The 16,943-nt window shown below is 58.7% G+C and overlaps 1 protein-coding gene across 1 annotated transcript; it reads left to right on the top strand.

Moving 5' to 3' along the window:
• The first annotated feature begins 233 nt into the window (after nt 1-233).
• COPE (COPI coat complex subunit epsilon) lies at nt 234-15,942 on the top strand. Its single transcript, XM_036893478.2, has 10 exons — nt 234-401; nt 6,316-6,378; nt 7,709-7,809; nt 10,439-10,591; nt 11,188-11,241; nt 11,671-11,752; nt 12,942-13,097; nt 14,706-14,774; nt 15,583-15,657; nt 15,780-15,942. Exons 1-10 carry the CDS (start codon nt 276-278, stop codon nt 15,825-15,827), a joined length of 927 nt encoding a protein of 308 aa, XP_036749373.2. The 5' UTR covers nt 234-275; the 3' UTR covers nt 15,828-15,942.
• Nucleotides 15,943-16,943: the final 1,001 nt, after the last annotated feature.

Below are 16,943 nucleotides of genomic sequence, written 5' to 3' on the forward strand. Positions count from 1 at the left end.
CCCGAGCTCACTGCTCCTTCCCGTCTCGACCTCATCCTTATCAGGTTTCCCTGAATTCTATTGGTTCATAGTATCGAACTAAACTACAACTGCCGAGATGCCCTGCGAGACTCACTTACTCTTCCGTCCTTTATTCCCTTCAATGGTGTCCCCTTGACTCATCTTTGTAACGAGGCCGGAACCAGGAAACTACGTTTCCCGGCGTGCCTCACGATGGCTCCCTGCTTCCGGCTGACGTGTCCAAGTCAGGAAGAGGATCGGGTGAGTCCGGCGATATGGCGCCTCCGGCCCCCGGCCCTGCCTCCGGCAGCTCCGGGGAAGTGGACGAGCTGTTCGACGTGAAGAATGCGTTCTACATTGGCAGCTACCAGCAGTGCATCAACGAGGCGCAGCGGGTGAAGGTGCGGCCGCTCCGGGGCGGGGGAACGTTGGGGGCGGAGGCGGAGGACGACTTCCTGGGGGCAGCGGGGGCGCAGTGATTTTAAAAGCCTTCCCTCGTCTCCGGTTTCCCCCGCCGTATCTCATCAGAGCGCGCGGGTGAATCATCCTTGTCCCATGAGAACCCCAAGCAGTAATGGTTTATGATACTTTTTGCTCCTAGAACAATCACTCTGCTCCCTGGAAGGCATTTGAGTTAAGGGAGGCAATTTTTACCACTTTGGTAATAATGACAGTAATTATCTCGTTTCGCTTACTGTGCCGCCGTGCCCTCAATACCCATGAAGTAGGGACTGCCGTTTTTCTCTCATTTTACAGTTGAGAACACCGCTTGAAGAGAGAAATGGCTTCCCCGACTTTGCCCTGCCCCCGTGAGCCCGGTTATTTCTCCCCAAATTCGCTCATTCATTCACTCTTCGTTAAACACCTCTGTGGGCCAGATAGTATATTCGTGCTACGGCCAAAGCAGTGACAAAATAGATAAAAGTCCCATCTCTCCGAAACCTCAGCCTCGCAGGGAGATAAAGTAAACAAGTAAATAAAGAAGTTGCTGCGGGTGAGTGGTGGGATGGAGAGTGGTGGGATGGAGAGTGGTGGGAATGAGCTTGGCTTTGTGCCAGCTACCCTGCAAGGCTGGGCCCGGCCAGCAGGTGATTGGAGAGGGGAGATGGGTCGTAAAAGCAGGAGCTTTTAGAGAGGGATGTGGACATTACTAACACTTTAACATGTCACTGACACTTTGAAGTGAACCACTGGAGAATCGTTAAGAGCAGGGAACTTGGCAGACTGGATATTCCCTCCCAGTCTAGTGTTCTAAAGAGAGGAAACAAGTAAGGAGGTGCATTGGAGAGAAAAGGTTCTGAGGTGCAGAACGGAGCTGGGGCCTGTCGCGTGTGGTGGTGGTCAGATCAGGCTGTGTCTGTCATTTGAATCTGAGACTGAAGCATCTAATCCCACAAATTGTTGCTGCAGAGTTGCCAAAGGAAGGATGAGCTTGGGTGGGATAGTCAAGGCTGATTTAGCAGAAGCAGGCTGAATGAGGAGAGGATGGAGAATGAAGAGAGCAGGGGTCTGGATTTTATTCCAAAGGTGCCATTGGAGCCCCATGCAAGGGTGTGGTGGATGTCTCCACCTAGACAGCCGGAAGGTTCAATGCAGCTTGGACTCTAAAATAGAAAAGACTTGCTTTTCATGCTTCTGGCTTTTGACAGTATCTGATTTCCCTACATGTCATCTGTATAATGAGAATAAACCCTCAAACAGGCATCGGGAAGCTGTTAGGGGTTGTTGAAATAATGCTGGCATGATTGTACACTTGATCCTTGAAACGCGTGGATCCACTTACATGCCAATATTTTTTCAGCAAACGTATTGAAAAATGTTTTGAAGGTGTGCGACAATTTGAGAAACCATTTTCTTTGGTTTACTTTATCATAAGAACATGGTATGTGTGGGAATGTAAATTAGTTCGACCATTGTGGAAAGCAGTATGGAGGTTCCTCAAAAAACTAAAAACACAAATACCATTTGACCCAGAAATTCCACTCCTAGGAATTTACCCTAAGAATGCAGCAGCCCAGTTTGAAAAAGACATATGCACCCCTATGTTTATCGCAGCACTATTTACAATAGCCAAGAAATGGAAGCAACCTAAGTGTCCATCAGTAGATGAATGGATTAAGAAGATGTGGTACATATACACAATGGAATATTATTCAGCCAAAGAAGAAAACAAACCCTACTATTTGCAACCACATGGATGGAGCTAGAGGGTATTATGCTCAGTGAAATAAGCCAAGCGGAGAAAGACAAATACCAAATGATTTCACTTATCTGTGGAGCATGAGAACAAAGCAAAAACTGAAGGGACAAAACAGCAGCAGAATCACAGAACCCAAGAATGGACTGACAGTTACCAAAGGGAAAGTGCCTGGGAAGGGAGGGATAAGGGGGAAGAAGGGGCATTACAATTAGCAGACATAATGTAGGGGGTCACGGGAGGGCTGTACAACACAAAGAAGACAAGTGGGGCTTTGGTAGCATCTTACTACGCTGATGGACAATGATTGTAATGGGGTATGTGGTGGGGGCTTGATGATGGGGGGAGTCTAGTAACCACAATGTTCATATAATTGTACATTAACGATACCAAAAAAAAAAAACATGGTATGTGATAAAAAACATGCATTAATTGTTCGTGTTACCAGTAAGGCTTCCAGTCTGTACAGTATTTAGGCTATTAGTGAAGTTTTGAGGAGTCAGAACTTATATTCAAATTTTTGACTGTTTAGGGGGTCAGCACCACTAACCCTCATGGTGTTCAGGGATCAACTACATTACTGTTCTAATGCCTCTGTGACAGATTACCATAAACACCAGCTTAAGACAAAGCAAATTTATTACCTCGCCATTTCTTTAGGTCAGAAGTTCTACACTGGCTCACGTCAGGCTGAAATCAAGTTGTCGGCCAGGCTGGGTCTTTTCTGGAGGCTCAAAGGAAGAATCCACTTCCAGACTTGTTCAGGTTGCTGGCTCTTGCACCTAGAGGTTTCTCTCCAATCCTCAACCTCCTGTGTGGCCCCTCCATCCTCGGAAGTAGCCACGGGGGTCGAATGCTTGTCATGCTTGGAGCCTCCTGGATTTTTCCTCCTGTGGTGCTCCTCTGTCTATTCCTAGCTATTAAAGTTCTTGTGAATAATGGCTTCTGAGATTAGGCAGGGCCCTCCCAGATAACCCAGCACAATCTCCCTGTTTTAGTGCCCATAACCTTAATCACATTCTTGAGGTCACTTTTGTGATGTCCCATAAGCTGTTCCCAGGTTCCATGGATGGGCCTGCACATCTCGGGGTGGGGGCCACCTTGTGCTCAGCACCACAGTTGGTGCATGCCTCCTGGCCAGGGTAATAACACAGCCTGTGAGGAGACGGAGACAGGCCGGTGCTCAGGTCTGGCTCTGCGGCATTCTCTCTGCCGCCTGGGATGCGTCGCTGCCCCTCTGCACCTTGGGTTCCCCTCCTGTCGCCTGGGAACAGTGACACTGACCTCATGGGGATCACTGGGAGATTTCGGCGTCATGCTCACTTTCACACCTTTCAACCTCTGCCCTGTGTGTGTGCTGCTCACATCGTGGCATTATGTTCTTTGAGTCATCTCGGGGCATAACCTGCAAACTTCACATCACTGCCAAAAAGTGAGAAACGGCATGACCTGTATGTAGAGAGAGGCTGAAGATGTCAGTGTAGAAACCAGACCTGTGGTCCCTCTGGCTGGAGGTGCACTGCAGCCCAGGGACCTGCGGCTTGTTTGGTGATACGGTAAAGATGTGCTGGCACCAAACCAAGACGTCCTCCCTGAGGCAACCAGTGGAGTGGGGCGCGTCCCCGCCGAGCCATTTGAGGGGGTTTAATCCTGGGCCGTAGCCCCTAAATCCTCTGAACAGTGGTATTGGGCTGGACAGTGTCCCCATGAAGGTGTGTCCGCCCAGTACCTGTGATGTGACCTATTATTTGGGAAAAGGTCTTTCCATTTATAACTCAGAGGAGAATCTCTAGGTGAGATCTGCCAGGATTTTGGTGACTGGTGTCCTGAAGAGAGGTTCGAGGCAGCCAGAGGAGGCAGAGGCAGAGCGTTTTGGAGCGTGGCCATAAGCCAGGGATGCCTGGAACCCTCCTAAGCTGAGTGTTGTAAAGGACCGTTCCCAAGAGCCTTGGACCACTGCGTGGCCTGTGGACACCTTGCTTTTGGGCTCTGGCTTCCAGGACTACAGGAGAGTAAGTTTCTGTGTCGTAAGCCCCCAGCCCGAGGTAGTTTGTTATAGCACCCAGCAGCCTCGGGCAGGCACCACCTGCTGCGGCCCCAGGCAGAACCCCCGGCCTGTCATTGCCCTTTGCTCTGTGTAGCGCCATGTCGCCATCATGGCATTTCCCACTTGTCAAACATTTCTCAAGTGCCCACAAGATGGCAGGCTCTGCCCAGGCTCTGGGGGTGAAGCAGCAAAGAAAGTCTCAAGGAGCTGCAGGCCCCCGAGGCCAGGTGGCTGTGATGGCCATGCAGAGAGTGGCCCCCAGTGCATCACCGACTTCCTACGCAGTATCCACATGTCTTCAGCCTGGCTGCACCTCCGAGCTGCCTGGGGGTGGCGTGGGGCCACCCCAGGGTCGGGCGTCATCAGTGGGCATGATGGGCTTCCTGGCCTTGCTGGGTTCTGAGACCCTCCGTGACTCCAGCTGGGAGCGCAGCGCTCGTCTGGTGACGGGCGGGAGTCCCTCGGGCACTCCACGAAAGGGGGTCCCAGGGCCACCTGGAGGGTCCGACTCAGCCCAAGACCCAGGCTTCCTGGTGAGCTTTCAGAGGCTGCTGCTGGAGGGCTGGCGTCAGAGCCCCATGCTGATGAGGCAGGCCTCCCAGTGACCCTGCTGCAGGCGTTGGTCACCCCAGTTTGCAGGTGGGGACCAGCCTGCAAAGGGGCATGCGCCATAGGGAAGTCACCGGTGCTCAGCAGGGACCACCAGTCAGTGACTTACTCCAGCTTCCAGAGTAGGTGTTTCCAGCTCCTTCTAGAACATTTCCACCCAGCAGGCACTGGGGTCTGGGGTCATGCCTAACTGTCATGTCAACTCCGCAACCGCTGTGTGCCTGACACCTCTTGACAGGGAGGTCAGTAGGTTTCCTGTCTAAGGCAGGGCCTCTTCTGAACCACATTCTAAACTGGTTGTTCCCAGTGGCAGTTTGGGGCCCAGTAGAAGGAAGGCGTCACTGGGAGGAGGGGGCTTCTGGCAGGTAAGCGTTGTGCCCCACAAGCGCGCGGGCAGACGCTCAGCTGCAGCAGGACAGGCCGCATGGGGGGCTTTGGATTGCTGGCCCATCTCCCCTGGGGGTGCAGGGGCCTGGGTGCTATGGTCCTGCCCCCATGAAGCACTGCCTCTGGGTCCTGGGCTCTACTTCATGGCGTTGCTCACCAATGGTGGGCTGTCCCTAAGCAGCAGGGGGCCAAGAGGCCCTCGACCAGAAAGATGCTGTTCCCATTGCCTCAGATCCGGGTGTGTGCCCACCGCTCAACGCGTAGCCTCTGCCCGAGTCCCCACAGGTCTCCTTGCCTGGCTCTGGTTGACCTGGTCGGGGTTAGGGGGGCTTCCCCGCAATCACAGTCCCAGAGTGATCGTAGCATGAGGTCACCCCACTTCCACTCTCAGCTCTTTGTGGTGGCTAGGCTGAGCGTGTGGCCCATGGACCTTGTCCCTGAGTACAGGGCAGTCATCCCCGAGGTCTCACTTGGCCCAGGCTGGACACATGTCCCTGCACCAAAGCAGCCCAGCTGCTCTCTCCCAGAGAGGCCTTCTGAACATTGGTGTCTTCTGTTTGTTGTGTGTAGAGAGTGTCTTGGAACAAAGGCAGAACAGGAACCTACCGTAGGGAAGCATTTGTTACAGAAAGTCAGTTCCCTCTGCATGTTTCACCAGGTCCCGTCTGTTCTCCAGAGTTACACATTCCCTTCTGGACGAGGCTCCTCCCAGGCCTTGTCTCACTGCTTTTACAAACCCAGGCACTGGGGCATGTCCCCCCAGCATCCTTGGGCCTCCGGGACTGTTGAGCAGCTCTGTTTGGTCTCCTGCACCTGGGGTGCCACGTGTCCGGGGGTCAGAGGTGTGGGCTCCAGCCTGGCTTCTCGCTGTGTGGCTGGAGCAGGAGCTGCACTTGGAGCGCCCCTGCCCCTCACCCAGAGGAACGGGGGCGGTGAGGAGCCTCCTTCCCGGGAGAGACAAGATTGGGGCTGGAACTCGGGCCCAGACTCCTACTCGGGAGCTTGCCTGCTCCTGGCCTCTGAGGGCCTGTCCAGCACGTGGCCCCCCCATCCTGACCTGCCTCCTTTTCCACAGCCATCAAGCCCAGAGAGAGAGGTGGAGAGGGACATCTTCCTGTACAGAGCATACCTTGCACAGGTGAGCAAGGACCCGTGACCAGCAACCCCCCTGGGACCAGAGAGCAAGGAACGGTGCGGGTGGGGGCGGGGGCTGCCGGCAAAGAAGGACAGGGCCCAGCAGCTTTAAGCAGGCAAGTAGGCTGCCATGCCACTGAGGTCCTGGATCCGCAGGCCAGAGGGCCAGTGTCAGGATTTCTTACTTTTTTCTTTTGCATAATTACTAAATTTTACGTGTTTAGTACGGTTTTAGCCTTAAGGAATAATCAAGCAGATGGTAAAGAGAATTCCGCATACCTTCCGGCTCCCCCAGCCTGCAGGCAGCTCCTATTACTGACATTTCAGACTGGTGGGGTGCTTTTGTGACAGTCGACGCACTAATGTTGACACTGCTCTCCAGACAGTCCATAGTTTACTCCAGGTGTTAGGTGTTGTCCAGAGAATACAGTAGGAATGCATCCTCGCATTCTAGAAACTGTCCAGGCAGCGCAGACAGGACCGGGTGCCCCAGCCCCGAGGCCCACGGTGCAGATGGGGCTGCCTGCCTCTGTCCTGCCTTGTACCCCAGCCTCGGCCCTGGACTGCAGACTGTCCCGGGCACGTGGCTCGGCAGCTGCCCCCACCTCATGTCAGGCCTTGGGTGGCTGCCGGTTCTCTTGGCACCCTTCCCTCTGCAGGACATCCTGGAGCCTGCTGGGACCCTGTTTTTGACCAGGCCTGTCCACCCTCTGTCCCCAAGGGTGAAGCACAAGCCCAGCCAATGTGTATGGCCCCCAGCAGAGGGGTGCCCCAGAATCTCCTTGACATGCATTCGTACATACGTGTGTACTTGCACATACATGTATATGACTTTAAAAAGAATGCATGTGCATGGTGATGAAGACATTTAGATTATCTAGAAAGGAACATAGTGAAAGATGGGCCTTGACTCCAGCTTTCCGCCCAGCAGTAACGGCTGGCACGCCCAACAGTGACACACGCCCTGGGTGTCACTAGGGAAGGGATGTGTTCTGCTTTATAGAAGCACCTGTCCAGGACCCATGTCCCCGGGTGACACCCCGACCCCTGAGCTGGCAGGACCATCACCCTGTCACCTCACCTCTGGGGTCTGGACAGTGAGTTCCCAGAGTCTAGCTAGAGAAGGGGGTGGCAGGGCCTGGCAGGCAAGTCCTGTCATGCTGGGGTCCATAGTGCCACGGGACTGGCACCCAGCAGGCGGGGGGCTCACGGGGGGCAGGGTGCTGGGGCCGCACCAGTGTGATGCTGGAGCCCTGCAAACCCCTTGCGTGTTTAGGACATATAAACCACGGAGGGGGCAGGCACAGCTGACCGCCCATTTGTCTTGACCACAGAGGAAGTACGGCGTGGTCCTGGACGAGATCAAGCCCTCCTCGGCCCCTGAGCTCCAGGCTGTGCGTATGTTTGCTGAGTACCTGGCCAGCGACAGCCAGAGGTGAGGATGGCAGGCATGGTGGACTTGGGTGGGTGTCCCTCCTCCCTGAACCTCAGTTTCCCCCACCTGCACAGTGGGGGGCAGTGGTGGTCTCTGCCTTGCAAGGGCCTGGGGGTGGTCAGAGATGAGGACACGTGTGCAGATGTCCTCAGGGACTCGGGGGGCCCCCCTGAACAGACAGCCTCATGCTGCAGCCCACAGCACAGGGAGTCCTAGGCCCTCGGTGTATCAGGGTGGAGGCTGCCCTGCCTGCCCTTTGCCTCCCTTAGAAAACCGGCCAGGTGGAGGGCGGGTAGGGACATGCCAAACACTCACTCTGAGCCACAGACCAGTGATTGTCAAGTTCTCCGTGGCAGTGGCCAGGGGAGGCGGGGGTCAGGGCTGTGGGCACTCAGAAGCCCTGCCCACCTCCCATGGCCCAGGGAAGCCAGGATAGGCCTTACCTGCCACGCCAGGACCAAGCATCCCAGAACTAGACTGGGAACACTTGGCTGCCAAGTATGGGGTCCGAGACAGCACACATTCCCGCCCTGCTTGGGCCTTTGCATGGGCTAGTCCCTCACCAGCTGGGGTGCTTGCCCAGGTGCACAGGAGCTCAAGCCCCTCAGGTGGGGGCACCAGCCCCACCCAGCGTGCTCCGTGGCTCCCTGGCCCCTTGGTTTCTCACATCCCTGAGAATGGGGTGGTTTCCAGGCCCCTGGGGTTAGGGAGGTAGAATGCTCCCCAGAGAGTGGCTGGCATAGAAGGACATTGGGTCTACAGCCCATAACAGAGACCTCTGCTCTGTGGGGCCCCCACAGCCCCTAGGCCCCACCATCCCCCAGTCTATCCCTCACATTCCCAAGACGCCTCAGAGAGGCCTTCCCAGCTCTCTGCCCAGTGGAGCTCCTTGGACCAGCAAACGGTCATGACCTCATTGGCACCACCTCTCCCTCCTAGGCCGCTGTGGCCACCTGCAGGTCCCCAGTGTGAGTGAGACCCTGCTCTGACCCCCCACTTGTGCACCTGGGAGGGAGCCCCTGCATCCCGTCTCCTGGGAGGCCCGAGGCTCGGGAGGGTTTACTTGTCAGCAGCGGCAGCTGAATGAACCCCAGAACCTGTGAGCGTGACCTCACTAGAAACAAGATCATTGCAGATGCAATTAGTTAAGAATCTTGAGATCATTCTGAATAGAGGGTGGGCCCTAAAGCCAGTTACTGGTGTCCTCAGAAGACACAGAGAAGGCCACATGAATATGGAGGCAATATCAGGTGATACACAAGCCCGAGGACTGTCGGCTGCCCTGGAGGCCGGGAGAGGCCGGGACAGGTTCGCCCTCAGAGCCCTCGGGAGGGGCCAGGCCCGCCCGCAGCTTGGCACCCGACTTCTGGCCTCCAGAACGGGGAGAACGTCAGTTCCTGTTGCTTTAAGCCCCTCGTTCGTGGTGCTTTGTTTGCAGCAGCCCCAGACCACTAAGGTGGCTCCTGAGGCCATCATTTCTCCCGCTGTACAATTCACTAGCTGGGGTTACCAGCCCCGTTCTCCTTTCAGAAGAGGAGGGGACCCAGGGCCCCTCAGGAGTGGTGGCTGCTGTGAGCATTACAGAAGAGGACCCACCTGAAGCCCAGGGAAGGGTGGGTCCTTAGGGAGAAGGCAGTGCAGCAGCTCAGACTGCTGCCCCTTGAAGACCTGACTGCAGATGGTGGAGAAGCACTGGAGCTTGTAAAGACAATGACTGTTTGTTACAGTGACAGCGCACCATGCACTGATGGTACGGTGATAACAGCAGGCAGTGGGTGCCAGGATCGAGGCAGACCAGCCCTCCTTGTACCACAGCCTGTGTGCAATGTGTGTGCCCCCCACCCACCCCGAAAAAGTGGGACCCGGCTCAGAGTTGAAGTCACTTGTGCACCAGGCACCTCCTGATGGAGGAGCTCTTGTCTAGAGGTGGGGGCCCAGGGCCCGGTCCTGGCCTGCCTTCCCTTGCCAGCTGCTCAGCAGCCCTTTGAAGCAGCAGGTCCTGGCTGATTTCTGGTTAAGCAGACCGCGGCTTGGGCATCCAAGAGGGTGAGAGGGGCCTGTGCGGACACCCTCTCACCCTCTGCTGAGCCCCGACTCCAGCCCAACCCCCAGCCTAGCATGTTGCCCACCTGCCAGGAGCCCTGGGCCCACTGGGCAGGGCCCACTGGCCTGGCCGCCTCAGGAAGGCAGCATGTAACTGGTGTGAGATTCACCTGTGCAGCCTCATGACCCCACTAGGCATCCTTGATGAATCCTCCTGTCCCTCCATGTCCTGGGCCAGTGTGGATACCACAGTCCCCCAGCTCGGGGGGCCAGGGGAGCCTGAGTTCTGGGTTGTCTTTTGTGTTCTGTGGGTCCAACCCTTCCTGTATCAATCACATCTCCCTCAAGGTCTGAAACTCCCAGCCCCACTCCTTCCAGCCTTGGTTTACCTATCTGTCTGTGGGGTAAGAAGTGCCTTGTGGGAGGTAGTGAGGCTGACACTGGCGCGGCTCTGTAGAGACCTGGGCCTGCTCTGCCTGCCGCTGCTGTGTGTCCCTGGGGCCCTGACTTGCCCTCCCTGGGCTTTTCCCCTCCCAAGAGGGCCAGGCTGCTGTCCGCACCAGCCCTGAGCAGCCTTGTCTGGCAGGGATGTCATCGTGGCTGCGCTGGACCGGGAAATGAGCAGGAGTGTAGACGTGAGCAGCAACGCCTTCCTGCTGACAGCCGCCTCCATCTACTTTCACGAGCAGAGCCCGGACACAGCCCTGCGTGCCCTGCACCAGGGGGACGGCCTGGAGTGGTGAGCGCCCCTGCCCAGGCCACCAGGGCTTTGTTGGCCATCGTCATGGGAATGGGGGTGCCACCCTAAAAGGTGGTGGGGCCCAGGCTTCCCATCGCGGCGAGAGCTCCCATTCCCTGCCCAGGACACCATCCTTTCGGCACTGTTGCACCCCCGCTCCAAGGACACAGAGCCTGGGGCTGAAAACCTCTGTTCCCCACAGCAGAGCAGAGAGCACCTTTGTGGCTGCCTGTGGTGTCTGTTACCCACTCCCCGCCCCTACAAAGCCTTGTGCTCCTGGGCCCTGGCCTTTGCAGGCCTTCCCCTGGGCTGGCCTGCAGTCAGAGCCCTTCGGGGCTAGGGTGTCGGAGCCCCCGACACTGCGGCCAGGAGTCCAGCCAGGAGGGCGCCACCACCTTCCACCCTGAGCTCTCTGGTACCTGCCTCCCCTCTGTCAGTCAGTCACCACACATTCCTTACGAATCTGTTTACATCCCACCTCATCTAGAAAGGGATTTGCAGTGGTTTGGAAATAGGGGTGTGCACAGCTAAGGAGGCAGCAGGCTCCAAGAGCATTTTCTCGGGCTGATCTGGGTGCGGGGCCATGTTCCCCACAGCATGGCCATGACCGTGCAGATCCTGCTGAAGCTGGGCCGCCTGGACCTCGCCCGGTAAGCACCCACTGTCCCCACCTGAGCCCCCAGGCCCAGGCCTGTGCGTCAGGGGTGTCTGAGCAATGGCCACATCAGGACCCCAAAGCCAGGCCTCTGCCTGTAAGGGGCACTCAGCATGGGGACTGCCCTCAAACCCTTCCTGAGGTCTGGGGCGTCGGTGGCGCAGTCATGGGTCCAGTTACTCTGCTCCAGTCCGTTGAGGGACACACTGCTGCTTACCTGCCCTTCCTTGCATGCTGTTGCCCAGCACAAAGTGTGGCACGGTCCATGCCTCAGTTTCCCTGTGTGGGCAGGGTTGGGTGGGCTTCAGGAGGATCCTAGCTGAGGGACTGGCTAGGCTGGGGCTGTGAGGCGCCTGTGTGTACACCTCTTGAGCAGGGAGTGCAGGCCGCCCAGCCCCCTCCCACCTGTCCCCTCTGCCCCCAGGAAGGAGCTGAAGAGAATGCAGGACCAGGATGAGGACGCCCCTCTCACCCAGCTGGCCACTGCCTGGGTCAACCTGGCCGTGGTGAGGCCCTGGGCCTGCAGGGTGAAGCAGGGGCAGGAGCGTCAGGCAGCTCGGAGGACCCGTGTCCCTGTGCCCAGCGCTGCCAGCCTCTCCGGAGGGGAGGTGCAGGTGTGGGGGTCCATGGGCACAGGGCCCTCTGCTTCCTTTGGGGATCCCCATCCCCCAGGGGAACCCCCTAGCTTGGAGTACCCCTGGCATGCTCCCCACTTCTCAGCCTCGGCCCCATGCAGGGCTTCTCACTGAAGCTGAATGGCTTAGCCAGAGCCAGTGAATGAACCAGGGTGCCTCGGGACAGGCTGTGTGCTGCTCCCACGGGACAGGCCGAGAGGGCCGGCCTGGCAGCTCACAGTCTTCCGGGGCCCACCCTGGGCTTGGCTGCTGCTCGGCTGTCCTCCAGCTCCTGGCACTGGGCACCGCTGCGAGCCCCCCTCAGCCTCCCCCACACCCGGCCCCCTCCCACCCCACATGCCTGGGCTCCTAGCTCCTGGCACTGGGCTGCTGCTGGTGGCCCCCTCACAGCTTCCCCCACACCCGGCCCCCTCCCGCCCCGCATACCTGGGCCCCAGCTCCCGGCAACAGCCCCCTTTCTGGCTTTGGGCACTTGGCTTCCTTTCTCTGAGTTGCTCCTTTGTGCAAGTCTTTTAACATGTGCTCCTCGTCTGCATGCATCTACACTGCCCTTGGGGGGCTGAGGCCTTGCTCAGGCCACTTTCCAAAACCCATGCAGTTCTGTGGGGCGAACCTGACAGCTCTCTCCTCTAGCCTTGCACTTTTTCACAAGGGCATCTTGGTCTCAGGCTGCCCTACATCTTCAGCAGACAGACAGAACCCGATGGTTGGGGTCAGGGCTGCTGGTCGTAGGGCCGAGGCTGCCCCTGATGGACTGTGTCACCCACTGCTCCCAGCTTGACCCCAGCCTGGTTGCTCTCGTGCCAGGTTGCAGGTTGTCTTCTGGAAGCTTCAGCTTCAAGTCTGTAAACGGAGGACTGGGGTTGCCGGGTGTTGGGTGGCTGTGTGCTGTCTCAGCCCCTTCAGCAGGGCGTGGGTTGCACAGGGAGGTGTCCAAGCAGTGCTTGCTGTGGGCCGGCCACACCAGGGTCACTTCAGCAAAGTGCTGGCCTCACCCCACCCTGAGGGAGACGGCAGAGGGAAGCGGAGTGACAAAACGGTGACAGAACTGACCCCACAGGGCGGCGAGAAGCTGCAGGATGCCTACTACATCTTCCAGGAGATGGCAGACAAGTGCTCACCCACCCTGCTGCTGCTCAATGGACAGGCGGCCTGCCATATGGCCCAGGGCCGCTGGGAGGCCGCCGAGGGCGTGCTGCAGGAGGCCCTGGACAAGGTAGGGTGGCCTAGCCCACACCCCGGGGCCCAAAGTGGGGACAGCAGGTGGCATGGGGATCGGGCTTGCTGCAGAGGCGGACAGACAGGTGGGTATAGCAGAGACCCCACGGGTCTGCCATCTGGCCACATGGGATTTTAATGCCAAATCAGCTGAAAACTGGGATTGCAAATAAAAATGCCAATTCCAGTTTCTCTTGGAAATGGGCGGGTCTCGTCAACCTGTGCCTGAGCTGAGTGGATATGCATGTCGGGCCCCTCCTGGATGTCACCTTAGCTGCTTGGTCTGGGGGCCTCTCAACATGACCCCTCACCTGCATCTGCACGTCGGGGAGACACCTGTCATTTGTTACCAAAGGGAGAGCCGGCTGCAGATGACAGGTGTCGCCCAGGCCTGTCCTTGTTGTGAAGAGGGACGAGTGGTGGCCTCCCAGGGCGGCCCTGGGTGTCTCCTCCCAGCTGACAGGTTACGTTACGTTACGTTATGCAGCCCTGGCTGCTGTGCCTCTCTGCAAGGTCTGTCAGGGCCAGGCTGGCGTGCTCTCTCTCCCTGTCCCAGCAGTGGGGTCCCCAGGTGAATGACTCCCATCTGTCTTCATCACCTGGAACACCACCCGGTCTGGTTTGCTGTGGCCTTGAGCCGCCGGCAGCCTCAGGCACCCCAGGGCATCGGCTCATCCCTGTACCTGTGGCCACGGCGCGCTCCTGACTCCTTGCCACAAGTATTCTTGTTCCTCCTCATTCTTTTGTGACCACCTCACAGCTGCTTCTGTGGGTGTGCGCCATTGTCCCTGTCACAGCAGCTGAGGAGACAGTGGCAGGGAGGGGTTGAATCTCCTCCCAGAAGGGCAGCCACAGGGTGGAGCTGTGGCCATGTGGGAGGCCAGGGCCCACGCAGCCACGGAGCCTGCATGGCGGGGCACCCCCGGTGGTGCATCTGTCCCAAGTGCACCATCGGGGCTCCCCCAGCGTTCCCGCCTTGCAGCCGTCTTGCAGATTCTGGGAATCCTAGCTGAAGCAGTGGCTGGGCTGCTTCCCAGGTTGCCTGGGCCTCGGAGCCCGGCACAGTGGGCGGGGTGGGGTCACTCCCTGGTGGTTTGGTAATTTCCCAGCAACTTCCTGCCGAGGCCCTGGGAGAGCAAGCAGGTGGGGCGGGCAGGGGCTGCCAGTGGTTTCAGACCGCATGACTGCAGCAGGAGGGAGAGCTCTGCTACAGTAGCGTTTGAGGCCACCTGCCGGCTGGGCTGTTACTTTGAGACTGGTGTGATAAATATACCCTCCCGAATGATATCCCAGCCTGGTCTGCAGGGAGGCCACAGGCTCAGTGGGGAGGTGGGGAGGCCCACGGCTCCGCAGCAGGGCTGCACTGCTCCCTGCGCAGAGGTGTCCCTGAGACCACCACCCGGCCAAGCAGCCAGTGTAGGGACACTCTGCGTCTCACAGCCTTGTCTCTGCTCTGCCTCTGGGGATGTGACTTTGGGAGGTCACGTCAGTCCTTACCCTGGGGCAGTTGGGGCATCCTCCTGCCCCAGATGGGTGTGAGCAGGCCGAGCTGGGGGCCTGGAGGAGCTGACCCTGCCCGTCTGCTATCCCCCCACCCCGTTTCCAGGATAGCGGCCACCCAGAGACACTGATCAACCTCATCGTCCTGTCGCAGCACCTGGGCAAGCCCCCTGAGGTAGGCCCCCCAGCCAGGTTCCCAGGGTGTCAGCCTTGGGTCAGCGGCGGCCTCTGGTGTGGCCCCAGCTCGAGAGGAAGCTCGGGGTCTCCAGGTTGGACCTGAGCCTGTGTCATCTCTGGGTGGGGGGACGGCAGCGGGACAGGGTAAAGAGCCCAGGGGAGGAATGTCCAGGCGCCCACTGCCGTCAGAGGACGAGGAGGGGGGCACCGGGGCAGCACTCCATGTAGGTGACTGGGGCCTACCCCAAGGCTTCATTGCAGCCGCTCAGCCTAGTGGAAGGGCCCCCAGCAGCCTCAGGCTGGAGGCGCAGGGTAGGGCAACTCCTCCTCACTGCAGAAGCAGCAGTGCGCCCCCAGTCTCAGGGAGATGTGACCCTATGGGGGTCAAAGCTGGGCCTGGGTGTGTGGTGAGACCGGGAGCAAGGGCCCTGCCTGGGGTCCAGGTTCCAGTCCCCAGGCCTCAGGTGACTCCATACCGCGTGCCCAGAGCAACCCATATCCCTGTCCCCTGCAGTCTGACCTCTCCCAGGGCCTGGGTCCCTGCCCAGCCCACTCCCCTGAACCCCGTGGGGTACCTTCCAGCCACGTGTGGAGTGCAGGCTCTGTTGCAGGTGCTGTGCCCCCAACCCTGGGGGCCTTCTGTCATCAGCCTGATTCCAGGATGGGGTGATAGAGGGAATATGGGGACCCCAGGCCTCCCGCCTGGAGTCAGCCAGGCAGACCCTGCCCTAGCCCTTCCCCTGCACGTGGGTCAGAGCCACCAAGGGGTACCCCATTTAGCTAATCTGGCCTCGCCTCCCCCGCAGGTGACAAACCGCTACCTGTCCCAGCTGAAGGACTCACACAGGTCCCACCCTTTCATCATGGAATACCAAGCCAAGGTGAGCCTGTGTGGGCAGCCCGTCCCCAAGCCCCAGAACCCCAGGCTGCGCCAGCGAAGGCCTGGGATTGGGCCCGGCTCACGTTCTACCTTCTCTCTGCCCCCACCCCATCTGCGTTGAAGGAAAACGACTTTGACCGGCTGGTGCTGCAGTACGCGCCCAGCGCCTGAGGCTGGCCCAGACTCCTCAGCCGCGCGTGCTGCCTTCCTGCTGGGCACCCCCTTTGTTCCTCTACCCGGATGCAGAGCCCAGCCCTCCTGTCAATAAATGTCTCCATTCCCAGGATCCCTGTCTGACCCGTGTTTGCTCAGGCCACTTTGGGGGGTGGGAACCAAGGCTCAGACAGGAGAGTCCCAGACACCATTCCCCAGGACTGTTCTGGAAGGGAGGTGCTGGAGACCAGGTTGTGTGAGCAGCAGCTGTGCAGACTCCCCCAAGCCCAGGTGGCATCTAGGAGTGAGCAGTCACAACCCTCAGGAAGGGCACCAGGACTCAAACCCAGGACCCCAGGGTTTGTAGGTGGTGAGGGAGATGGGAAGTGCTCAGGCCTGAGTTGGGCCAAGTGGGGAGGGGGTGTGCAGGGAATTAAACCACCCCACCAGTCCTCTGCTTCTTGCCCTGTTGAATCATTCACCAAAACAGACCTGTTGTAGTTGGGGCCGTGGGTGCAGGAATGCCACAGTGGCAGAGGCACTGAGCCCCCAGCCCAGGGAGAGAAACTCACAGTGGGCACCTTCCATAAAAGGCAGCTGCAGAACAGGGAGGTGGGCAGGCAGGGGTGGGTTGGCTGGGCTTCTCAGATGAGGTCACCGTGGAGCTGTAGCCACCAATCAGAGGAAGCTGCCAGGGTAGGTTCTGGGATGATGAGCATGCAAAGGCCCTGAGGCCACTCTGGGCTCAGTGCGGTGGATAGGGCTGTGTGCCCTTTATCCCTAGGCCAGTGCTTGGGCATCTCCCAGGGAGGAGGTAAGACCTGGGTTCCCAGCACTTGGCCTCATGTGCCTCTGAGGTGGCTGCCTGAAACTGGGTCCCTGGTTAGCAGGACAGGACACAAAGCAAGGGACTCCCAGCGGCAGAGCCCGCCCTCGCCCCGCCATGCCCAGTTGGGGAGCTCAGCATAGGGAGAGGTGGCAGAGAAGGCCTCCTAAGGGCATCAGTCGGGGGTGGGGGCAGGTGGGGAACGGGAGGCCCTGGATGAACTCCCCAGGGGAGGGGAGGCCTGTCCTCTCCAGTAGGGCAGGGAAACAGCACCAACTTCGGGACCTCAGTAGCCCCTCACTGGGCCC

Source organism: Manis pentadactyla, chromosome 12 (genome assembly GCF_030020395.1).
Source record: "Manis pentadactyla isolate mManPen7 chromosome 12, mManPen7.hap1, whole genome shotgun sequence".
NCBI classification, from domain to species: Eukaryota; Metazoa; Chordata; class Mammalia; order Pholidota; family Manidae; genus Manis; species Manis pentadactyla.

Excerpts from the sequence above, each read along its gene's own strand:
- COPE (XM_036893478.2), top strand. The coding sequence starts at position 276 with ATGGCGCCTCCGGCCCCCGGCCCTGCCTCCGGCAGCTCCGGGGAAGTG. Across the intron at positions 402-6,315 it reads ACGAGGCGCAGCGGGTGAAG|CCATCAAGCCCAGAGAGAGA; the intron begins GTGCGGCCGCTC and ends CCTTTTCCACAG. Across the intron at positions 10,592-11,187 it reads CAGGGGGACGGCCTGGAGTG|CATGGCCATGACCGTGCAGA; the intron begins GTGAGCGCCCCT and ends TGTTCCCCACAG.